General features: G+C 38.1%; 1 protein-coding gene across 4 annotated transcripts in view; it reads right to left on the reverse strand.

Annotated features, from left to right (window-relative positions):
• Nucleotides 1-26,982, reverse strand: part of GRIP1 (glutamate receptor interacting protein 1) — a 585,000-nt gene that overhangs the window by 392,497 nt on the left and 165,521 nt on the right. For 2 of the 4 annotated variants that reach the window (XM_070755657.1, XM_070755659.1), the window contains exon 1: nt 21,191-21,323. The exons of 1 other annotated variant lie outside the window; for it this stretch is intronic. In XM_070755657.1, coding sequence (XP_070611758.1) covers nt 21,191-21,323 — 133 coding nt within the window. Of the gene's footprint in view, nt 1-21,190; nt 21,713-26,982 lie in introns of those variants that run through there. One more of the 4 variants, XM_070755656.1, reaches the window with a different exon arrangement.

A 26,982-nucleotide genomic window follows, 5' to 3' on the forward strand; every position in this document is an offset into this window, starting at 1 on the left:
TGTCACTCATGTCTTCTTGGTCAGAGGAGCCTTCATCAGCAGATTCCACCGGGAGCAAAACAGGCCTGTGGCATGTGGATGTCTTCCCCACATCCACAGTCCTTGGGGCAGGAGCTGAGCCAGAGCTAACCACAACATCATCTATATGTGGATTCATCATTGTCTCAAATGAGTCCAATCACTGTTGTATCATCTGCAAACTTCAGTGGTTTAACAGATGGATCATTTGAGATGCAGTCATAGAGAGAAGAGAAGTGGTGAGAATACACAGCTTTGGGGGGGGGGGACCCTGTGCTAGTTGTACATGTGATTTTGATGTGATTTTTCCTAGCTTCACCTGCTGCTTCCTGTCTGTTAGGAAGCTTATGTCTCATTCTCTTCTCTTTTATTTTCTATGGGAGGGGACAATTGTCTCCAAGGTGTAGCTTTACTCCCAAGTCAACCCTGCTTTCTTAGTTGCCCTTATCTTCTGACAGTTCTGCGCATGAGCATACTGGGATCTGGCTCTAGCTGTTCCTCTGCTTTGCTGATGTCTGATTCCAGAGGCAGCTGATAACTGCCAGTTGTCTTAGCCTCCTCTCTGTATCCGACAAAGAGCCCTTGTCCGAGCCTTCCCCAGGCTCCAGGACTGGTCCATGTCACTCCCCAACTTCCTCACTGTCTGAATCTGCTGCCAGCTCCTCTGGCTGCTGGTAGGCTACAACACTCATATGTTTTAGCCTCCAGTCCGCTAATCATCTTGATTGCTATTCTCTACATTCTTTCTAGAGCAGACCTGGGCAAAGGGCGGCCCATGGGCCGCATCTGGCCCGTCCACTGTCTGTGGCCGCGCAGGCAAAAACCAAATGCCAGGTGGGGTTTTCCACCCCCACGCAGTTAAGCCGGTGCTGTTTATCCCTGCCCAACAGCTGATCTGCCTCAGAGCGAACTTCTGTGCCCCGCCATGTGCAGCGGGAGGAATCTGAGCACTCCGCCGTGAGCTTTAAAGAGAAAGGCAGAGGGTGGGCATGTGTGTGTGTGTGTGTGTGTGTACGCATCCTCTTGCTCGGTGATGGTGCTGCCCAAACCGGAGCACTTGCCTTGGCTTCCCTCAGCCTTTCTTTTTAAAGCTTGCACGTAGCCTCCCCCCCAGAGGCACATGGCCCCTCCCCGAAGAAAATGACTCTTTCCCTGCCACTGCAGCCGCATCACCACCCGAAATTAAAGTGAGAGAAATGAGAGCAAAAAGGGAGGAAAAACAAATGAGAGAGAGAAGAAGGGGAGGAAGAAATAAACAGAAATGAGAGAGACCTGGAGGGAAAGAATGAGAGAGGGGAAAAAGGGAAAAGAGAAAAAGAAAGAAAAGGGAAAGAGAGAGGGAGGGAAAGAGAAGTGGAGAGGAAGGAAGGAACAAGGGAGGAAGGGAAGGAAGGGAGGAAGGGAGGAAGGAAGGAGAAATGGAGGGAACAAGGAAGGAAGGGGGAAGGAAGGAAGGAAAGAAGGAAGGGGGAAGAATGAAATGAATGGAGGGACAAAAGAAGGAAGGATGACACACGGTATTGTTTGAAAATATGTTGAGAGAAAAATTTAAAAAAATTACCCTCCCCAAAAAAGTCCTTTTGGGGAGGGTAATTTTTTAAAATTTTTCTCTCAACATATTTTCAAACAATACCGTGTGTCATCTAATTTTCCATGAATAAAATGCGGTATTTTGTTAGTAACTAATATCAATCACCAAAAGAGTTGCAAAAGTTTTTTTTTCTAATTTTGTCATCTAGTTACATTTTCTTTTAATTAAAATTGAAAAGTGTTTGGAAACTTCCGATTGTGCAGAATGCAACTGCGAGAGCAATCATGGGCTTCCTTATATATGCCCATTTTACACCAACACTCCGCAGTCTGCATTGGTTGCCAATCAGTTTCCGGTCCCAATTCAAAGTGTTGGTTATGAACTATAAAGCCCTTCATGGCATCGGACCAGAATATCTCCGGGACCACCTTCTGCCGCACGAATCCCAGCGACCAGTTATGTCCCACTGAGTGGGCCTTCTCCGAGTCCCGTCAACTAAACAATGTCATTTGGCGGCATCCAGGGGAAGAGTCTTCTCGGTGGTGGCCCCGGCCCTCTAGAACAAGCTCCCCCCAGACATCAGAATTGCCCCCCCCTCCTCACCTTTCGTAAGCTCCTTAAAACCCACCTCTGCCGTCAGGCATGGGGGAACTAAGATATTCCTTCCCCCTAGGCCTATACAATTTATACATGGTATGTTTGTGTGTATGTTTGGTTTTTAATTAGGGTTTTTTTAGTGGTTTTAAATATTAGATTTGTTACATGCTGTTTTTATTATTGTTGTTAGCCGCTCCGAGTCTACGAGAGGGGCGGCATAAATATCTAATAAAATAAATAAATAAATAAATACTTGCTGAGTATGGTTTGTCAGCCAGTTAGAAATCAATCTGATGATAATGCTATCTATCCCACCTTTTTCTAGTTTACCAAGAAGTAGGTTGTAGTCTAGTTTATCGAATGCCATGCTGTTAGGCTGATTGGACTCTAGTTTCATGAGTCCATTTTTTTTTCTTTTTTTGAAGATAGGAACCACATCAGCTCTTTTTGGCTTGATGACTTGGAATTTGCCCTTCGTGGCTGTTTTCCCCATTATATTTTTTTGGACTTCAGCAGTTTTTGCATGTCTGTCTGTCCATCCACCCATCTTTAACAGATAGATTTAGGTGAATATATATCTTCCCCTGTTCTAATGCAGCTTTTTCTGTGGCTTACATTCCTATTCTGTGAGGAAACAGGTCATGGTAGACTGCCCTCAGATTATAAAATGTAAGCAATACTCTGCATTTATCTTGACAATTATGATGTGGCACATGATAAAGAAAAAGAAATAAAAATAATACAGTGGTACCTCTACTTAAGAACTTAATTCATTCTGTGACCAGGTTCTTAAGTAGAAGCAATTTTTCCCATAGGAATCAATGTAAAATCAAATAATGCTTGCAAACCCATTAGGAAAGAAATAAAAGCTTGGAATTTGGGTGGGAGGCAGAGGAAGAAGAGGAGGAGCACAATCGCTGCTGAAGGAAGAAGATGAGGTGAGGGGAATTTTAAAAATCCTAAACTTTAAGCCAGTGTTCCCTCTAATTTTTGGGGGTGGGGTGGACGGAAAAGTATAGTGTCTGAGCGGCAGTCAGTTCGGGACTGGGTGGCACAGAAATAATAAATAAATAAATAAATAAATAAATAAATAAATAAATAAATAAATAAATAAATAAATAAATAAATAAATAAATAATAAATAAATAAACAAACAAACAAACAAACAAACAAACAAACAAACAAATAAAAAACCCACCCTGTTTTGCCTCAGATAATTTCAAAATAAAATACTGTACTGTGTGTCTATAACAGTGAGCTCATAATAGGGCAACTCTATCAATATCAAAATGCCACTTAAATAGTTGAGCTAGTTTCAAACTAGATTTTGATTTTCTTTCTCTCTTCCTTACTCCCATTCTTTTCTCTCTCTTTTCCCTCCTCTCTTTTTTCTATCTGTTTCTCTCTCTTCCTCTCTCTCTCCTTCCCTCTCACTCTTTCCCTCTTGGCTTCTGGGCAGGTTTGGAAAACTCTGAGTTGATGATGATTTTTAAGTGAGCGATTGCTCACTGCTCAGCTTAGAGGGAACTATGCTTTAAGGCTTAAAAAAAAAAAGAGGGACTCTGAGGCAGCGCCCAGAAGGAAAACACTCACTCTGGGCTGCCCAGAGCGAAGGGAGCATTACTTTTCTCTGGGCGCTGGCAGAGGTTTACTCCCTCTCCAAGCGCCCTGAGAAAGGAAAATGCTTTGTTCGCTCTGGACTGCCAAAGACTGCTTAAGCGCCACTGAAAGACTTCTCTGGCAGCCCAGAAAAGCCTGAGATGGACGGTATTAAAGAGGGAATGGCAGGAAACTGGCCGGGCCTTCGTGCCACTCTCAAATTTCCTGGGAAATTTTTACAGGCTCAGGTTCTTAAGTAGAAAATAGTTATTAAGTAGAGGCAAAAAAATATTGAACACCCAGTTCTTATCTAGAAAAGCTCTTAAGTAGAGACATTCTTAAGTAGAGGTACCACTGTAGTTTCTTTTGGGTTGCTTAATCACTACCAAGATTTGGTTCAACTCTACCATTCTAAAAATGGCTGCTACTGATCCTGGTTTTATCTGGATAGCAGCTGGGAGTTTCAGCACTTAAAACATTACCTTGGTACATTAGATAAAGAACTACTCAGAACCAACCAAGGCTTTTCCCAAGTAGGCCATCATGCATAAGATATTTCATTAAGCCACCTCTTGTCTGGTTTTCTATGTAATGCTCTTCTAAAAATTGATGCTATGGACTGGTCCCTCAAAGTCAAATGTCCATATGTTACTTGCTATCCTTCTTCATCTAATGACAATTGATAGGTGTGGATTCATAACTATCATTATAGCTCAATTTATTTACAAAAAGTTAAAAATTCCACTTTTCTAAGTTCATCTTGAAATTTCTCTAACATGGAAATGTAGCAAAGATAAAATTGTTGGTGTAGCTTATCCCAAGAGATATCCATCAAATTTTGGAAAGGAAAACTATATGTTTTAGAGTATTTTAATCATTAAATTGATATTTTAATCATGTTTACCACTTAGAGTAAAAATAATGATATATTAACTATGTTTGCAAATCAAAATCAAACAAATTGATGGGATAAGTTCACACAGTATTTGTAATTTTATATAATATAGAATAGCTAAGGAAAGCAAATATAAATAAAAACAGTGAGATATTTCCTTTCATTTGCATAATAAAAATCTGATTATGAGAACGACTATACATACTACATGAGGGAATATGCTTTCTCCATTAATCTTTAATGCCTTTTAAAAACCTTCAATCATTCTTTCTATTGTGTCCTCTAATATCTGCTGATCCATTCTCTTCAATTTATCTGTTTGGGTTTTTTCTACTTTTTCTGTGCACATTTTTCTACACTCATTTTATTTTATACAGATAACTTGTTAGCTAATAATATTTTGCAGCATAATATCAAAAATTCTTGATTCCCAAAGGTACTTTCAGCCAGCCCAGGCATACAGTACTACACATGAACATACATTCACAATCAAATGATGGTACTTAGACAGCTGCAGACATGCAACTAAATAAATGGATTTTTTAAAATTTCAATAACATTATAAAGCAGCACCAGTTCTCACAAACACTCCAGGGTACACTCCTATGATATCAACTTATTTTATTTATTTGTTTGTTTGTTTGTTTGTTTTGTCATATACGTATTGGTGGTATACAAAGATATACAGAACCGAGGTGGCACAGTGGGTAGAGTGCAGTACCGCAGGCCACTAAAGCTGGCCGCTAGATCTGCAGGTCAGCGGTTCAAATTTCATCATCTTGCTCAATGTTGACTCAGCCTTCCATCTTCCGAGGTGGGTAAAATGAGGACCCGGATTGTGGGGGCAATATGCTGGCTCTGTTAAAAAGTGCTATTGCTAACATGTTGTAAGCTGCCCTGAGTCTAAAGAGAAGGGTGGCATAAAAATCAATTAAACAAACAAATAAATAAAATATTTATATACATGATACTAGTAAAAGAGAAACATTAGGACAGGGGATGGAAGGCACTCTGGTGCAGTTATGCACGCCCCTTACTGACCTCTTAGGAATCAGGAAAGTTCAACAGTGGATAATCTAAGGGTAAAGTTTTGGGAGTTAAGTGATGATACTACAGAGTCTGGTAGTGAGTTCCATGCATCAACTACTCGATTATTAAAGTCATATTTCCTGCAGTCGAGTTTAGAGCAGTTTACTTTACATTTGTATCTGTTGTGTGCTTGTGTGTTGTTGTGGTTGAAGCTGAAGTAGCCATAGACAGGAAGAAAGTTGTAGCAGATGATTTTATGGGCTATGCTTAGGTCGTGTTTAAGACGACGTAACTCTAAATTTTCTAAACCTAGGATTGTAAGCAGTGTTCCCTCTAATTTTTTTTTGGGGGGGCGGAAAAGTATAGTGTCTGAGCGGCAGTCCCTTTGGGACTGGGCGGCACAGAAATAATAAATAAATAAACAAACAAACAAATAAAAAACCCACCCTGTTTTGCCTCAGAGAATTTCAAAATAAAATACTGTACTGTGTGTCTATAACAGTGAGCTCATAATAGGGCAACTCTATCAATATCAAAATGCCACTTAAATAGTTGAGCTAGTTTCAAACTAGATTTTGATTTTCTTTCACTCTTCCTTACTCCCATTCTTTTTCTTTCTCTTTTCCTTCCTCTCTTTTTTCTATCTGTTTCTCTCTCTTCCTCTCTTCCTCTCTCTCTCTCCTTCCCTCTCACTCTTTCCCTCTCGGCTTCTGGGCAGGTTTGGAAAACTCTGAGTTGATGATGATTTTTAAGTGAGCGATTGCTCACTGCTCAGTTTAGAGGGAACTATGATTGTAAGTCTAGTTACGTAGGGTATTCTGTTATGAGTGGAGGAGTGGAGGGCTCTTCCTTTAAAGTATCTCTGGACATTTTCTAGATTGTTTATGTCTGAAATGTGATGCGGGTTCCAGACAGATGAACTGTATTCAAGGATTGGTCTGGCAAAAGTTTTGTATGCTCTGTTAGTAGTGCGAGATTACCAGAGCAGAAGCTACGTAGGATTTGGTTAACAACTCTTGAAGCTTTTTTGGCGATGTTGTTGCAATGGACTTTGGTACTTAGGTCATTTGATATGAGTATTCCAAGGTCTTTAACAGAGTGAGGGTTGTTTGTAAGGTCTTGTTTATTCAGCTTGTATTTGGTGTTCTGACTCTTTTTTGCCAATGTGTAGGACAGAGCATTTTTTGGTTGAGATTTGGAGTTGCCAGATGTTTGACCATTCAGACACAAAGTCAAATTCTTTTTGGAGAGCAGCTGTGTTATTGGTGGTGTTGAAAAATTTGACATAATGGATGAAGAGAATGCAGTTGCTTGTAATGTGATTACAAAGGTCACATATATAGAGTATGGAGAGTGTTGGTCCAAGTACGTTGCCTTGGGGTACACCGCTCTTAATATGGTGCTTCCTATTTTGACAACTTGTTGTCTATTTGATAAGAATGCAGTTATCCAACTATGGAGGGATCCTAAGATTCCATAGGATTTGAGTTTTAGAAGTAATTTCTCATGAACCACTGAGTCGAAGGCTTTACAGAAATCAATATAAATTGCATCTATAGATTTGCCCTGATCGAGATGTGCAGTCCATATGTTTTTGCAGTGAAGGAGTTGCAGGTTGTAGGATAATTTTTTTCGGAAACCAAATTGTTTGTTAGAGAGTAGGTTGTTAGTTTCTAGGTTGAGAGTAATTGATTGGTTTATGATTGATACCATGACTTTGCATGTGATACAGCATAATGAGATTGGTCTGTAGTTTTCAACTAGACTGGGATCTCCTTTTTTGAAGATGGGGATGACCGTTGAGGAAGTAAGGGGCACACTTTCCTATTCTTGATTGGTGGTACTTGGGATGTCGATTTGTTGTTGAGGTATGGTAGGCTGGAAGATATAGGATGGATTGTGGGTCTTGAATTTGATGCATTTAGCATGGTAATCTATGTATAGGTTTGTTTTTCCAAGATCTAATCGTCTCTTAAGTTCTGTCCGTAGTTCACGGGAGCGGAAACTTTGTAGGAGAGATAGGTCTGGTCTCGACCTAAGTTTGTTGTAATTAGTATTACTTCTGGCGATGGAGTTTATGGTCTTGATGAATTGTTGTTTGGTGACCTCATTTTTGCATACCATTCTGCAAAAATGGGGGGCCACCGAGCCATCTCTATACCTGTGCTCAGTGCCATTTCTGGTAACTTCTATGATATCTTCAGGGGCAATTGTTTGTGCATGCTGGTTGCGGATGATGTTTCGTACTCTTGCTATGTCAGATTCATTGTTTTCTCATAGTCCAAAAAGGATTGCATTCTGATGTTTTTGTTCACATTCCATGGCATCTTTGACGAGGGTGGGAATATCAGTGGTCTTTGTGGTAGGAGTAATGGTTGAGGTGGTTTTTTCTGGAGTATAAACAGGTGGCAGTGGAGTGGTGTAGGGTATTTGGTTTGATGGATTTGCATTTTTCAGTGCTTGGATATTTTTCTCCATGGATGCAAGACATGGTTCAAGGTTTTCAATGTATATTTGTTGGATTTTTATGGTTGCTTTTAGGATGTGGATCTCATCAGACATGCCAAGGAAAATATCCAGTTTGGGAGTGCACTATGGACATATACATATGGAAATGAAGAGTTTTCTTGTAGAAAGGTGGCTTTCTGTTTTGTTATGTTGAAGCAGGTGTGATGAGCTGATTTGATGCAGATGTGGCATTTCTTGTACTCATGATCATTGACCATGGCATTGCATTTAAAACATGGGTTGCTGTTGTTTTCTAGATTTTTTGCTTTGAGGGTTGGGGGGGGTTGTCTGGCATTTCAGGTCTCAGGAATTTATTGCTTTATTTCTTTATAGTAGGGGTCTCAAACTCATGGCCCGTGGGACAACTGTGGCCTTTGGGACAATAGTTTGTGGCCCCCACCTCAATATCAAAGTTTAATGTTAGTGCGGCCCGAGTTTGATACGAATGGCACTTTTCAGTGTTGTGTGTGGAGCAGAATGAACCTACCAATCACGATGGGGTATATTATTCTCAGAGGCAGGACATCAATCAGGCTTATTGCGAACTAGCGCCATTACCCCGGGCTCAGAAGCAGAGGTGGCCATGGAAATTGCTACTCAGTGAGACAGAAAAAAGCAGAAAAGAAGCATAGGCTAAAGTTTAGCTGCTAAACACTGAAACAGTGACACCAAGTGGAATTATATATTACACAGCCCCAAACATGTCTTTTTCAAAGCCTGCAGTGAAGAGAAAGGGTGATGAGCACAGACAATTTCAGGAAAAGTGGAAAATGCAATATTTCTGTTGAGCACAGGGGCATCCTGACATGTCTTATTTGCACAGAGAAAGTTGCGGTGCACAAAGAATACAATTTGAAATGTCATTACACAGCTAGACATGCTGAGGAGTATCAGATCCAGGGGATTAAAGCACAGAAGGTTTCGTGCATTTTTAGAGGAAATGGAATCAGAATATGGGGATGTGCTCTACTTCACCGAGGTACGTTGGCTCAGCAGGGGAAACATATTGAAGAGATTTTTTGAGTTGATAGTGGAAGTAAAAACCTTCATGGAGAAAGATGTTTCTGTTCCTGTGATAAGTGATCCAAAATGGCTTATGGACTTAGCTTTTTTTTTATATATCAATACATGAGCTTAATGTACTGAACAAGAAGTTATAAGGCCAGGGGCAACTTGTCAGTGCTGCCTATGACAATGTGAGAGCATTCTCTACAAAATGTATGTTATGGAAAGCCCAGCTTTCTCAGACAAACCTTTGCCATTTCCCAGCATGCAAGGCACTCATGGATGCAGATACACCATTCAGTGGTGAGGAGTATGTGGATGTCATTTTGAAGCTATAGGAGGAATTTGATCACAGATTTGCAGATTTTAAAATGCACAGAGCCACATTTCAAATTTCTGTGGACCCCTTCTCCTTTGATGTGCAAGATCCTCCTGTGTTTCAAATGGTGCTCATTGACCTGCAGTGCAATTCTGAACTCAAAGCCAAGTACAGGTGAGTGGAAAAGCAGACAAGCTCAGGCAATTTTTGAGAGAATTGCCCCCCAGCTTCCCTGAGCTTTCCCGAATGTTCAAGCAGATCATGTGCCTTTTGGGGAGCACATACTTCTTCTCTACCTTGAATTTCAGTAAGTCCAAGTACAGATCTAGACTTACTGATGAGCATCTATAAGCCCTACTGAGGGTCTCAATTGCTGTCTCGGCTATGCAAGAGTAAGCCCTGCCAGATCTCTAGCAGCAAGAAGTAGGCAGAAGAAGCCATGTTCAAAACAGTTTATGTTCAATGTTCCATTCATGTTCAGAAAGTTAAATGTTAAAGAACTGTTAATACAGACATTTGAATCTGAATAATAATAATTACATTTCTCTAGTCAGCAACTATATGTGGTTTCTTCAGTCTTCTATATCTGCTGTATTATTATTATTATCATTATCATTTTCATTTTATTTATTTATTACTGATTGATTGATTTTTTTTCTTATGAATTTGTTAATTTATTTTTATTTTTTAACACAAAATAAGATGAAAAAATAAAGACATTTGATAACATTGGAATGTTTTTGTAAGAGCTTTTCTTGTGGAAAACCTGATGCAGCCCAGCCTTACCCAGGCTCTATCTCCAGCGGCCCCCCGGGAAAATTGAGTTTGAGACCCCTGCTTTATAGCAAGATGGTTGGAGGGAGAAGGAATTGGAATGTTAACCGCTCCTTTGTGAGCAAAAAACTCAGCAGAAGATTGGGAGAAGAAAGAATGATTGTTTTAATGTAGCTTCTGTAAAGACCAGCAACAGTATTCAACAAATAGTAATAAACAATGTTTTAGTCCAGAGTTTGTATAAACATGCAGCTGGAAGAAGAAAGATCACAGTGGATCCAAAGTAAGCTGTAGTTTACTTAACCTTTATACTTAAGGATTTGTGGAGGGAAGGACTTTTCCCCCTCAAAGGCTTTGTTTGTTTGTTAGGGAACTTGTTTGTTACAGAGCAGGCTGGAGTAACGTACACACACATACTGCCGAGCAAGAAGAAAGTACAGGGACTTTCCTCCTTCAGGTTATTTCTTTAATGTAGCTGAAATTGATAAGCTTTGTTTGATAATTGAAGTTCATAGCTTTGTTGATAGAAAGGAGAGTAGCTGGGGTAACGTGTACACACACACACACACACACACACACACACAGCCAGGTCAAATCTCAGTGTCACCGGATTTGAAAACTTCAGGTTGCTTACAAGCTTGTCCCCTCGTTGTCTTGGCTGGGTCTTCCTGACATGTATTGTTTTTTTAAGGAGAAAGTCATTCTTCAAGGAAGCATTATTCATTCAGACATATATTGTAGCTCTACTACAAACTAAATTTTTAAAAAACATTTGATAAAATTTGTATCATTATGTCACAGTGCAAAATGTGGCCATTCACATTTACATCTTGTCATCAGATGGAAGTTCCTAAATTACATTTCATCATTTTTTCACTCTTTCCCCTTGCAACCTATGTATACAGATCAGCTTGTCTGTAATTGAAATGACATATATTCCTGAAAAACAATTTCTCCTCTACTTTGGATTAAGTTGTTAATTTATGTGTTTTCATCACGTTTATAAAAACATTAAAAGGTTGTGCTCTTTTTTCTGTGACCTTAAAAACTAATGAGGCCTGGCTGTTATAAAAACTGCATGCATGATTTGAACAGAAACTTAAAGACAGCTGCTCTAATATGGCCTAGATGCTGTTGTGTCATAAATTTGTATCCATATAACAATTGACACTTCTTCTTTGCCTAAACTAGTTTCCAGACTGAGTAGAGCCTATGTCTTCAATATACAATATTCAACAAAAGAAAAGATAGATTTGGAATTCTATATTTATTCTATAAAAGGTTTATTAATCATATTTAGGCTTTATACATGAACATATCACAACAGTGATTATATGCCATGAGAAATATTATACCTGATTTTGCTTTATGCACCAATTATTTCAGAACTGATGAGGATATATAATTTGAACTGGCTTTCTTTGTACCTTCATGGCTCTAACTCTAAACCAAAATAGCTCACTTAGAACAATGTTTCCCCATGTCCTTTCCAAAGGATCCACTGTGGTTTCGGCATATTGTGTAAAAATACTGTAGATTCACAGGCTGATCAAGGATACTACTATAGAAACAATGAGGTGCAAAATTCCCTATTATCAGTTAAGTGTCTTTCCTTTTTGTTACTTATAGAAAGACAGAGAAATAGAAAGGCTTTGCTGTAATGTACAATAGTGTATTCTAAATTGAAAATACTTTGCTCTTGGATCTGCTATCATATTTATCTCATTAAATCTTTTTGGGGAAAAATGACTTTTATTAACTTTTAATTCAGGCAATTGCCGAAGAACCTGACACACAGCAGTATTCTCATTATACAGATCATAGGCAGAAGGTATATGAAAAAAAATCCAAAATAATAAATATACAAGCAACCAGAAAAAGGAACAAAACAATTACGATATGAGACTGTACAGTCAAAGCCTGGCCTCTTTTTAATCAGGTCCCATTAAAAGGGTCAAGGCTTTAATCACACAGGCATGATCGCCCCCTTGAACTTTTTGATTCTCCTGAAGATGCCCCTGTAGGCTTCACTAGGAGTAGCCTTTATCATATTGTAATATAATCTTTGTTACAAGGTAACCGAAAATACCAGATTAATTCTTTCCCTGATTTCCTTGATCTCTGAAATAGTCTCCTAAGGACATTTAACCAAACCAAGTGAATTTACCAAAACATCCAGAGGAAGAAGAGGAAGTAAAACCTGTGTTTTCTTAAAACAATGAACACACAGCACAATACTTCTTAGATCATAATAAATTGCAATACTTCTGCAATTAGAGAGTCCTCTCATCTCACATTTCCTAAAAACAAATTCCCAAATCATGAAATGTACTTCGTGCTAAGCTTAAGTTTCTGTACGTTGAAATTTCTGATCTGACATCCTCTACCCCACCTGCCTTGGTACATTTTCACTGCACATTTTCTACATTTTCTAGGTAAATGATATAATTTTGCATGGACAAGCACTGATTGCAATGAGTCCACCTCTGAAGCAGTTCAAGTCCAGGAATAGTTTTAACAATAGTTAGTGGTATCTGGACTCAGTGAAATAAGTCCAGATACCACTAACATTAGTTTGTTTACCATTTTTGCTTAGCTAATAATATCCATAGAATCAAACTTTTAAAGATGAAGTTGGAAATTTCTTTGAGATATTTTGTTTTTTATTCACAACAGTTTACATTGAAAAATATAAGTAAGTACTAAAATATAGTTTTAAGCTTTTATTTGCAAAATGCAGGTACTTTTAATGTCACTGTCCTTCTCCCCCCCCAAAGCTTTTTTGCTGAGAAAATATACAAAAAATATACATTTCTATTTTTAAAATCCTAAGTTATATAAATGATATTACTATAGATACTGAAATGTGTATAATCTGTTAGCCTGTGGCAAGAAAAATATACTATACTACAAGTTATAGAAAATTCTTGGATATTTAGCATAACACCTGCATTAATGCAACATCTAAACACCAGAATGTTTCCTGTCCAGAAATTCCTTTTAATAATACTAAAATGCTTTGCTTTATTTATACTATAATAGTGTTGCACATTAATGGACATCTCAAAAAAAATTAATATAATGGCAATATTATGCCCTTTCTTTGGTAACCTACATTGCCTTCTCAATAATTGCATTAAACATCTTAGTAATAAATATATGAGGAACAGCTGAGTGGTAAATTTACTTCACTAATATTGGACATGCATGTAGTCAGAATTCAGAACAACTGGCTCTACCTTTTAAGGATAGTTGAAAAATTAAAAACTGGTATTTTGGTTCAGTTATTACGTATGCCTCATTGTATAAAGTACTGTGAGACTTACACCATTTTATGATAATTATTAACTCCATCCTTCCAATTGCAGGAGAGCTAAATAAAATTGTCAACATTTCAATTGGTATTTATAACTTTACCTTGATCATTCACCTTTAATAATAATAATACAGAATATTGCTAATTTAGACATTGTTAGAAGCTTCTAAAATATGGGTCTCCAACCCCTGACCACTACCAGGCCTTAAACCATTCAGAATCAAGTTGTGGAAATGGTGGAGCTGTGCATGTGTGCACCGCTTGCACAGACCCATCACCTCCCTCCCCACCAGTCCACAAAGCTGGAAAGGTTGGGGAACTCAATTCTAAAAAAGTAAGAAAACAAAAGAAAGCATTATTTGAGTTGCAATGGTGCAGCGGTTAGAATGCAGTATTACAGGTTAATTTGACTCACTGCCAGGAGTTTGGTGCTCACTGGCTCAAGGTTGAGTCAGCCTTTTATCCTTCCAAGGTCAGTAAAAAGAGAACCCAGATTGTTGGGGGCAATATGCTGACTCTGTAAAATGTCCAGAGAGGGCTGTAAAGCACTGTGGTAATATAAATGCTATTACTATTATTTTCTTCCTTTGGCAGTTCTACCTTTGAAGTGATGAGTAGTTTCTTCTCCCATGATATTGTCTTATCTTACCTCTGATTCTGAACTGAAGTCCATACTTCTGACCTTGATACTTGATTTTTTTTTCAAATAAAAAATACATTTCTACATGAAAATATCAAAGTTTAAGGCAGATTTCTGTTAAATGTTTAGAAATCAAAGTCTGTACAGTATTTGAATTTTTGCTGAAAATTCTAGCAATTGTTCTTTGTTTCTTTGATCCTTTACTCACATCACTGTCATAATTAATAATTAATATGAAAATTAAGTGTTTCCCACACATTGTGAAACAGTTTCAGGAATATTATAGAACGTAGCAGGTTGCAAAGCCTTTTTCCTTTGTCCTGCTGTGTGCTATAACAACACCTGCTTTCTTATTTTTTTGTAGAGAATCTAAAATATATATTACAACCACCCCACCAGATTATTTACCAAGATTCAAACTCATTGGCTTTCTTTGAGTACAGGGGCTTCCTTTAAATCTGGGCAATGGTTTAGAATGCAATCTTACATCCAAAGGTGGATTGACAGAAAATTGAAAACAAAATTCTAACCAGGCATCAACAGCTATATGATTACATTGTGTATGGTTCTTTCAAATATTTAATTTCTGAACCTATGATTATTTACAGCATTTCATTATATAAATGTCAAATTCAATAAATTATTCATGTTCTCCACAAATACAAACATTATTTGAGTGTTTATAAATTACAAAGAACCTGATTGACTTCTTACATATCTACAAAGCATAATGGATGACTTGGAATATGCATTCAGAATTGTTGCAAGATTAACATGGCAAAGGCTGAGGTGCAAATATATTAAGTAAATAAATATAAATAATAGAGAATAGGTTCATATAGACACTGATTTTCTTACTGCCTCATTTATTAATTTTAATCACATGTAGTTTTAGAAGGAATTCCAATCCTGAAAGTAAGAAGGAATATCTCAACCATGAGACTAATTAGGCAGTGTGTAACAACCAAGTCGCCTGGAGCCATAACTGCTCTATCACTGAAGATTTTCAGCCAAAGGTTGGTCAGTCATTTGTCTGGGATATACTGAAGATTCCTGCTTTGGGCAAGAAATCAGCCAGAGTTTAGTAGCACATTTTTTCAATTAACAAATTTTATTAAAAGGCATAAGTTTTCATGAGGTGAAGCACACTTCATTAGATGCATAGAATAACTTCCAGGTTCCCACAAATTCTGTAATTCTGTGCCTTTTACTTAAATTATTACAATTATTGAAATGGAAGCTCCATAACTGGACTATGTGGATGCCTGACATATGAAAATTGCTTACTGAATGGTAATGTGATTCGTTTCTGCAAGATTTAACAAATGTGTCCAAAATACTAAGTGATGTAACTTAGTGTAGTTAGTCAAAGTACATATGAGTATATAAATTAAGCTATTGTGATTAGGCACATTTTCTATTTAAAAGTGTAATCTGTTAAAAATCATCTTCTCATGTACTCCTATCCATATAAGCAGGGTATATAGACAGAGAGAACAATAACATATGAGCCACAGATTATAGTAAAGCAGCATCTATTTAAATACATTCCTTTTATACAGCTTATGGACTTTTTGTGCAAAACAGAAAAAATATATGATTTATGGTTTTGATAATTATATTATTATTATTATTATTATTATTATTATTATTATTATTATTAATTAGATTTGTATGGCGCCCCTCTCCGAAGACTCGGGGCGGCTCACAACAGTAATACAAAAACAATACAACAGTGAGACAAATCTAATATTAAAATAAAACATATCTAAAACCCCAACAATTTAAAAACCATACAACACATACATACCAAACATAAAATATAAAAGCCTGGGGGAGGATGTCTCAGTTCCCCCATGCCTGGCGATAAAGGTGGGTCTTGAGCAATTTGCGAAAGACAAGGAGGGTGGGGTCCGTTCTAATCTCTGGGGGGAGTTGATTCCAGAGGGCCAGGGCCACCACAGAGAAGGCTCTTCCCCTGGGGCCCGCCAAACGACATTGTTTGGTCGACGGGACCCAGAGAAGGCCAACTCTGTGGGACCTTATCGGTCGCTGGGATTCGTGCGGTAGAAGGCGGTTCCGGATGTATTCTGGTCCAATGCCATGTAGGGATTTAAAGGTCATTACCAACACTTTGAATTGTGACCGGAAACCGATCAGCAGCCAGTGCAGGCCATTGGGTTGTTATAGAAAGAATGGAATCATGATGTATCTTTAGAGAAAGGTAAACTCATAATTATAGTTATAACTGCTATAAAGGAGATTGTAAGCCACTTTTTTTTACATTTTTTCCCTTTTCTGTATTTCCCTATACATTTTTCTTATTTCTTGCAGTTTTATTTTCTCATTGATTTCCTTCTCTTCTTCTTTGGTATCAGTTCATACTGGTTTAATCTTTGTTTTTAAAACTTTTAATAACTTTATATATATATAATAATGCATTCCTATTATTGTGAATATTGAAAATTAAGTTGCCAGAGTCATAATGTTTTATTTAAAAAGCTGCAGTTTTATCTGTGACTATGCATTAAGAAAAACAAGACTGATGATGTTACCTAGATTGCTACTGAAACGTCTTCCAGGAAACCACAAGGTTTAGAGAGCACCAAGAACCCCACAAAAAAAAGACTTCATTCATATATATAATTATATATAATTTAGTTCACTATTCAATCTCATTTACCAAATTGGAGCAGGATATGAAATGTAATGAATGTGTTCCTCCCCTTTTTTCTGAGTAATAATACTTGGATACTTTCCATGATCAAAAGGGCTTGGGCAGCAGTTTCCCACTGCAACTGTTCGGTGTAGCAACAAAATATGTTCATTGTTTTAAATATTCTTTATATTACAAATACTGGTATGCAATGCATTTCAAATTTGAGCAATTACAGGTTATTTTGGAAATATTAAGACAGAAAACTTCCAGTAAGGTTGGAATATTCCATTTAAACTTGAAAAATGTCCAATTTGAAACACTGTTGTAAATTCTTTCACAAATTTATTGTGTTTTGTTTAACACATTCTTAACTAAGTTAATTCCATGCGTTCTAAATGTGTTTTATACTATTTTAATTTTAGAGTAGTTATTATGAGCTTTGAAAAATTTCAGATGCTATGATGTGTTTATACCTTCAAAGTTCAAAATAATGGTATTCTCAGTGACAATCTATGGAAACAAAAGTTATACTTTGGACCTTTAGTGCTGGAGACAACACTTTGAGAGCATCTGAGTAGCCAATAAAACAAACACATGGATCTCTGAACAGATCAAATCAAGAGTTTTCACCCAAGGCACAAATGGGAAAAAGTAAAAAAATCCCTGCAATTTTATTTAGCTAGTCATTGCCAATTATAGGGGCAATGCTCTTCTCCATTTAGCCAGAGCTCTCCAAAGAGACCTACGGGGTCATGTGTCCAGCATGACATCATGGAGCACTGTTAACATCCCATTGAAGAATTACCTATTTATTTACTTGCATCTGCATGCTTTCGACCTGCTAGGTTGGTAGGAGCTGAGGGTAGGATGGGAGCTCACCCCATTGTGTGGTTCTTAGGTCTCACACCTGTGCTGCTGGATTCCCAGCTGATAAGCCCAGAATCTTAACCACTGAGCCAACTTGGCACAAATGACCCAGGTGAAATCATCCTACTCTGATTACATTATGTGAATGCCTGGTTCTCTGGAAAAGGCTCTAAAGCTAGGAATGGTAAAGGAAGTAAAAGAAGATGATGTCCAGCAGCAAGTTGGATGGCCTTAATTACAGTGGAAATGGAAGACCTGAAGGACAAGGCTGAGGACAGATTGTCACAGAGAAAATCTATCTATATGGTCACAATGAGTCTATAGCGCTGATGGCGAACCTATTGCATGGGTGCCATAGATGGCATGCAGAGCAATATCTAAGGGCACACAAGGTGTTGCCCTATGTCAGCTGCAACATGCATGTGCTGGTTTTGCCTCCTTTTCAGCCGTTTTTGTTCTCCCCAGGCTTCAGGAAAACCAAAGGGCCTACTGGAAGTCCAGAGGCTTCAATGAGGCCTGTGCACATGCACGAGGGGCTGGGGCATGTGTGGGGGACAGTGTGGGGGTTGTGTGCATGCAAAGGGGGCATTGCATTATGGGTGTTGGCACGCTATTGCACGCTTGCATGGTCTTTTGGCACCCGAGCCAAAAAAAGATTTGCCATTTATACCAACTTGGTGGTATATAATTAATCATTTTAAGGTGATTAATAATTTTACAATTATATTTAAGATTTTGAAGGTGCTAAGACTAAGAGATGAGCAGTAATATTTGTTTAATCAATTTTTTAATGCCACCCTTAGACTCAGGGCGGCTTACAACATGTTAGCAATAGCACTTTTTAACAGCCAGCATATTGCCCCCACAATCCGGGTCCTCATTTTACCCACCTCAGAAGGATGGAAGGCTGAGTCAACCTTGAGCCGGTGATGAGATCTTAACCGCTGACCTGAAGATCTACAGTCAGCTTTAGTGGCCTGCAGTATTGCACTCTACTTGCTGTGCCACCTCAGCTCTTTACTACACTTGCCTAACAAAGTTTTTGACATACAGTAGCTATTAGTACACCTTGTACATAGTACTTAAGGCCATCAGACATGGTGCTTTATTTTAAAATTTTCTCAAAAAATATACAGTATAATTAACTATTTCTAACTTGACTGCTTTCTTATTTCACACACACATAAATATACATATTTTGTCACTGCTGTTAAAGGAAGGTATATAATACAATGCATGGGTAGCCTTGAGGAAAAAGGAGAGATGGTGCCTTGGAAACAATAAGGCCTAGAATTGCTGAATAGTCACAAAAAGAAACTGAGAAAGGTCTTGCCCTAATGGATCAGACATAGACTTTCCTGCCAATCAGCTTAAAGCTCTACTGGGAGAATTGACACTAGACTTATGGTTGGGGGTCACCACAACATGAGGAACTGTAGGGGTCGCGGCTTTAGAAAGGTTGAGAACCACTGCATTAGAGTCACACTTTAAAATGAATGTGAAGGTAATAGGCATTCTGCTGTTGTGTAGTTTTGGAGTTTTTTGAAAAAAATCTTCTCTTCTATAAATCTATAAATGCTTCTTCATCACAATATAAAATAATAACAGTTGTATCAGAGAAAGGAATTACTTTAATTTAAGTACTATATAAATAAGTAAAGTAGGAGAGATAACATCTCTATACAGTAGTAATTATGTATTCCAATACTCAACAAATTACCAGAAATCATATGATAAAACATTCACATCTTTTGACAATTATGAAATATCCTTTAAGATCACTTATGACTAACTGTATAATTGAACCCTACTAAAATCAGTTTTGTTTGTTAAACAGTCTTTTCCAATTTAAAAACAAAAAATTCTTTGCAATCTGTAAATGTTATAAACCAAATTAAATAAGCTAGTTAACTGATTGTGGTATGATAAATTACTAATAGAAAATATTTTTATTATTATTATTTTATTGATTTCTTTTGAGAGGCAAACTGATTGGCAACACAAATGCACCCTAGAATGATTACATGGATAACAGTGAAAATTCACTGTTTTTGTCTGTTCGTTCTAAATGGAGAGACTCTTGCAAAATAAAGTTATTCAAAAAACAGTTGCTTTGATGGAATTAGGTGACCTATTTGTTTCTTTTGATTTTTTTTGATAAAGGGAAACTTACTTCAAATAGTTGTAGACTGTAAAATTGTACAAGAACAGAAGTTGTACAAATAATCATTTAACCATTTTAATCATTTTCAGATTCTCTACTCTGCATAGTATATTTATGTTGATAATTATACTATTATACTATTAATCCTGTCCATTGATTGATATCTAATTGACTAAGCACATACAATGCAACCAACTTTTTTTAAAAAATGACAATACTATATCAAAAACTGTGCTGTTGATAAATATAGCATTGCCACATGATTCCAGCAATGTACTTTTCCAAAACTGCAAAACTTCTGTTTCTTCCTCCTCTTGGAAAAGGAGATAAACTGCAACATGCAGCAAAGTAGACAATAAGCCATCTTTTATATTTATGAATAAAAAAGCATAGACTGATATACACATTTTTAAAGAAATGTGTTGTGGTTATGAATAAACAGAACTGTTGATTGCAAAGATGGTCCTCCTTACACATCTGTTAGTTTATGATTGTTCATATTGTTAATTTCTTTAGCTTAAGCATGACACAGAAAGTCAGACAAGTCTATGGGCGGCTCTCTTTTCCAATGTTCCTATAGGAATCTGTGGGCATTTTAAGTCCACTACAATAGGTACAAGACAAAACATGAGATCAGGGAAAGAATATTATAAACACTGTATGTTCTAACTTCAAATACTGATATTGAATTTCTCCTAATTTTTATAAAATGCAGTGGCAAGCACATGGCTGCAGAATCAATGAACAGAATAGTTCTTTCATTCTCTAACAATGCTATGAATGAACATCTGAAAAAATAAATCAGATTTACTTTCTATTGAAAAAAATAAGTAAATGTTAAAAAATATTAAAAGACTGGTTTATATTCAGTTTTATTTTTAACTTCAACCTTAATCTTTGTGTAAGCAAGCACATTCAGAGTGCTTTAAAATGATATTTACTTACAATACTGTATATAGACAGAGCCCTGAAGCAAACACATAGGCATACACGTGTACGGTTATAAATTGTCTGCAGTGTGACTTTAAAGCACTAGAGTGATTTAATAAAAGTCTTGCACAATAGAAATAAATTAACTGTATTTGAAATATTAATCCTTTCTTCAGAGCCTTCCTTTCATTCACACAATATAGTAGCCTTATACAAAAAGCCACCACCTGCAACATGTCTAAAAAGCAAAACAGGCTGCAATGCCATTTTTTAAAGCTTGAAACAATAGTAACCCCCTTTGTCACAGTAACAGAAGAAAAACATTTGTACAGTCCTTACTTGGAAAGTGCTCTGAGGCATAATAATATACATCCTCATAGCCCTCATGATAATCTTCCTCCGGACGATACTTTTTGCCTTTTCTTCTCCTCGATCTCCTTATCTGCTTGACCAACCCCAAGAAACGCTCCATCTCATTCACCAGCCCACAGGCTCTGGATCTGTGTATCTTTTGTTGCTATTGCCCAGAGGTACCCTTCACAAACAGCCTGTGGCAAAAGAATTAATAGCCAGGAGAGAAAATTGGCCCCTTTGACCAGCCAGCTTGCCACCACTCAAAAATCAGCTTCAGCTCTGGCAATAAAAGGACACTACTTTATCTTCATCTGACTGACTCTGCATTAAAATAATCAAAGGTACTGTCTCTACATCTTAAAGCAAATGCTTAAAAAGAAGAAATGGTAAACTAAAAAGATAGGATCTTCATGGCAAGACCACTTTAATAAATGAAATAAAGTTAACAATGGATCTGACAGCAAGAGGAATCCTAGCACTAGAATTTCACTATTCTCTGTCTCCATCATTTGAAGTGGGGCCAGAGGGGAGGAGATAAACGCTACTCAATGGACTGAACCACATCTGAAAACACAAGAGGTTTTATCCAACCCAATAATTACTCCTTGTTATTTATAGCCACACAACCTCTGATCACTTAAGATTCCATTTATTTTTATTTGCTTTCTTCTTTGGCTTGCTTGGTTTACAGAATAAACAATGCACAGCTCATTCCTGCTACAAACAATGCAATCTGAACAAATAGCAAAGTGGTTTAACCCATATACACAGACCACTCAATGGCAAGCGTGCACTGAATGTGTTAATTGGAGCAGCAAGAAGAAAGCTTGGCAGACGTTTTTTAAATTAAAAAAAATTACACACTGGGCACTGATATACCTCAATGATTATGTGAACGAATATTAAAATATAGAAATTTGTATTCTTATGAATTCAAGGAAGCTTAAAGAAATTATCAAAGGAAACTAGAACTAAACATGCCTCAATTGATTTAAGTTATTTATTTAAAATATTTTCCTTGGTTTCAAAACTTTTTAAAAAGCATGTGCTATGAAGTTATTCCTTGCAACCTCTTTCAAAGCCTGAAAAATTTCCAATGTTTTATGTTTCCACAAATCTCATTTCACAAGCACTCTTATGATAAGGATGGAATTTCTAACAAAATCAGACCAACTTTAATTGAAATAGCCTAGCTTTAAAACATAGCTACATACCATAAATGATTTTAAAACACTCACCAACACCTAAAATACTATTATTATTATTATTATTATTATTATTATTATTATTATTATTATTATTATTATTATTATTATTATTTTTGCAATACAATTAATTCAGGACAGAAAAAAGGAAGCATTTCACACAATATATAGTTAATTATGAAAGCTGGTAACAAAATAGGTGGTGCATGTTAAAGAATACTGAGACTGTCAGCTTCTTTAAAGTTGCTTTATTCTTGGCAGCACAGAAACAATTGAACTTGTGACTTCAGTTCTTGCAACAGTGAAACAGTATCAGCTTGCCTCTTTTATACTCTCACTTTCCCGCTTAAACCCAACTGTCACTTTCTTAAAATTCCCGGTCAAATTCTTAACCAATCACAATCGACAATTCAAATTCCAACTATTTACATTAACTTAATACATATTCAACACCCCTCCCTTCTTGGTTCAGCAAAAGGTTACATAGAAACCCATGTGACAAAATCACCCAATCTGCTTGGTCTGCGTACAACCCTTTCAGACCTGTGCAGATCATTTGAGTCCTGGCAATCGGCTGAAGAGGAGGTCAGCTCATCAGCGACTTCACTGTCCGTTCTCGGCCTAACTAGCGGAACGGTTCCCAGTGTTGAGTCTGCAGACACTTCGCCGGCCTCCCGGGATGCCATTCCTGCAACGCTGGATGGACGCTGTGGGCTTGGTGAGTAGACTTCTATATCCATATTGTTTTGCCACATAGTCCGTCAGTTAAGGTCTTCTGTGGGAAGCAAAGGTGGATAGTCTATATTAGAGTCCGAATTTGTTCTTTGAAGTTGGGAGGTCGCTGGCTCCTGGCGTCTCCGTAAATGGTTTCCAAAGACAGCCATCGACCAAGTGAACATAGTAAGTCTTTGGCACGGTCTGTCTTATTATAGTCCCTTTTAACCAGTTCAATCCACCATCAAAGTTCTTGGCAAATACAGTTTGACCAATAAACATAAATCTTTCAGGATTTACAATAGCATTTCTGTCTTCACAATACATTGGGTGTAATCTATATATAGGGGACCTTAATTTTCTACCCATTAACAGTTCAGCAGGGCTTTTCTGCATTAGGAGTAATATGTTGGGTCAATAGAAATTGGTCTAGATGCACTTGTACCTCTCCTGGTTTGGATCTCCTCAGGGCCTCTTTGGCCACCCTAACGTACCGTTCTGCCAATCCGTTAGCCCACGGGGAATAAGGTGATATGAGTGCATGTCTTATGCCCAACTGGTCTAGAAACAACTCCATTTGCCTTGCAGTGAATTGGGGACCATTGTCTGAAACCAGTGTATCAGGGCAACCATGTGTTGCATATAAGCAGGGCAGGGTCTTAATGGTGGCACTAGTGGTTTTATTCCCCATGGCAATAATTTCTACCCACTTGGAGTATGCATCCACAATTATTAAAAAGGATTGTGTTCCCATGGGGCCTGTGTAATCTATATGAATCCTAGACCATGGTCCCTTTGGTGCTTCCCACTCTATTGGGAAGTTCTAGGGGGGTTTGGCCTGGACTCTTGGCATGGATCACATGGGGCAATCCATTTTTCAATGTCTGAGTCTAGCGCAGGCCACCACAAATGCCCTCTGGCTAAGCTCTTCATACGCACAATACCCGGGTGTCCTTTATGCAATAGTTCTAATACCTTGTTCCTTAAATTGGATGGAATAACAACTCTGTCCCCACACAAAAGGCATCCCCTTAGATATGACAATTCTTGCTGTTTGCTATTGAAATCCTTTAAGTTTGCATCACTAATATCGTTAGACCACCCTCTTAACACATAATTAACAAACTTCTGTAATAAGAAATCTTGTCTTGTGTTTTCAGCCACCTCTTTAGCTGTAGTGATTCGGTTGTCCTCTAACCCTAATACTAATACATCAGATGCTGGAGCTGGGTCCTCTACTGTTAAAGACATGGGGCACCTGCTTAAACCATCAGCATGGTTGATTTCTTTGCCTCCTTTATGCTTGAGGACATAATTATATCCTGCTAGGAAAATAGTCCACCTAATTAAATGGGGTGACATGAACGGGGGTGTGAGCTTATTTTCCGCTAATAATCCTAGTAATGGCTTATGGTCTGTGATTAATTCAAATTTATGACCAAAAATATAACTGGAATTTCTTGACCCCAGCTACCAGGGCTAAGGCCTCCTTATCCAACTGACTATAATTTCATTCTGCGCCAGAAAGCGTTCTTGAAAAATAAGCTATTGGGGCCTCTGTGCCATTTGGTAATACATGGGCTAGCACAGCTCCCACTCCATACGGCAAAGCATCAAATGTCAATCTCACTTGTAATGTTGTGCTATATTGGACCACTATGCTATTTGAGGACAATAGCTGTTTTATTTTGATAAATGCTTTGCGTTCTATATCCCCCCATATCCATGGTGTTCCCTTCTTCGTCGCCAACATTGACACTGTCAGCTTCTTTAAAGTTGGTTTATTCTCGGCAGCACACAAACAATTGAACTTGTGACTTCAGCTCTTGCAAAGACTGACTGAAACAGTGTCAGCTTGCCTCTTTTATACTCTCACTTTCCCGCTTAAACCCAACTGTCACTTTCTTAAAATTCCCAATCAAATTCTTAACCAATCACAATCGACAATTCAAATTCCAACTATTTACATTAACTTAATACATATTCAACACATGTTATCTTATGGGAAGACTTAAAAGTAATTTATGGAGTATAACTAGCTAGTAAATATAATGACTGACAAAGATTACAGGTAGTCCTTGAGTTATGAATGTAGTGGAGCCTGGTCATTCAATTTATAACCTGAGGCATGAATCTCATACCATGAACGCCATCACTCCCTTCTTTCATCCATGCATTTGCTAATTGAATGTGTGGCTCGTTAAGTGAACATGAGGTATCTCATGGTGGGGAAGGCCAACAGGGCCTACTAATAGAACAGGCCACCTACTTCAGACCACCAGACGCCTCCCTCAACACATAGATACCTAATTTTTTTCTCCCTTGGGTTCGCCACAATTGCTTCCTTCCCAACCATACAACAACCGTAGTTGTTGGAACATTTGTAATTTTGGGAGTTCATAAATTCTAGGGGGCCCTTATTGCATAACTTTGAAAGTTTCCTAAGGGAAGGCTCATAACCTGAGGATTACCTATACTTCCAGCAGATATTATTATTATTATTATTATTATTATTATTATTATTATTATTATTATTTATTAGACTTGTATGCCACCCCTCTCCGAAGACTCGGGGCGGCTCACAGAACACAATACAGAAACAATATGTGTACAAATCTAATAATTAAAAACTATAACTAAAACTAAAAAACTAAAATCCCATTACATTAAAAAGCAGTCAATAACTCAATCACATCCACATATAACATTTAATGGTCAGAAAGGGGAGGCATAATATAATTGCCCTATACCTGGCGACATAGATGGGTCTTGAGGCTCTTGCGAAAGACGAGGAGGGTGGGGGCAGTGCGAATCTCCAGAGGGAGCTGATTCCAGAGGGCCAGGGCTGCCACAGAGAAGGCTCTTCCCCTAGGTCCTGCCAAACAATATTGTCTGGTCGACAGGACCTGGAGAAGGCCAACTCTGTGTGACCTAATCAGCTGCTGGGATTTCTGCGGTCCTGTAAGTAATCTGGTCTGGTGCCATGTAGGGCTTTATAGGTCATCACCAACACTTTTAATTGTGTCTGGAAACCAATTGGCAGCCAATGCAGTCCATGGAGTGTTGGAGACACATGGTCATATCTGGGGAGACCCATGACTGCTCGCACGGCCACATTCTGCATGATTTGAAGTTTACAAACACTCTTCAGAGGTAGCTCCATGTACAGAGCATTGCAGTAGATGAACCTCGAGGTGATAAGGGCATGAGTGACTGTGAGCAAAGATTCCCTGTCCAAATAGGGCCGCAACTGGTGCACCAGGCCAACCTGGGCAAATGCCCCCCTCGCCACAGCCAAAAGATAGTGTTCTAAAATCAGCTGTGGATCGAAGAGGATGCCCAAGTTGTGGACCCTCTCTGATTCAACCCCCCCCCCCCCAGGTAATGGACAGACAGATGTGATTGTCCTTCGGAGGCAAAACCCACAGCCACTCTGTCTTGTCAGGGTTGAGTTTGAGCCTGTTGGCACCCATCCAGACCATAACAGCCTCCAGGCACCAGCACATCACTTCCATTGCTTTGCCGAGTGGACACGGGGTGGAGATGTACAGCTGGGTGTCATCAGCGTACTGATGACAACTCACCCCATGTTTTTGGATGATCTCACCCAACGGTTTCAAGTGTTGTACAGGATAATGTCAATTACCTTAATTATCTTAGACAATATCAGAAATCAGTCTACCATACTGACATCAAACAGGCAGGCACAATAACTCATGATGGCTTTTATTTACTATTTTTCTATTCTTCTTCACCATAAAGTCAGAGCATGTTCTGCCGAGCTCTCTGATAGGAGCCTCCTGAAAATTCAAGGGTACAAATTTCAGACACACACACATTTGAAAATTCAAAACAATG

The sequence above is a fragment of the Erythrolamprus reginae genome, chromosome 6, assembly GCF_031021105.1.
Source record: "Erythrolamprus reginae isolate rEryReg1 chromosome 6, rEryReg1.hap1, whole genome shotgun sequence".
In the NCBI taxonomy this organism is placed as follows: domain Eukaryota; kingdom Metazoa; phylum Chordata; class Lepidosauria; order Squamata; family Dipsadidae; genus Erythrolamprus; species Erythrolamprus reginae.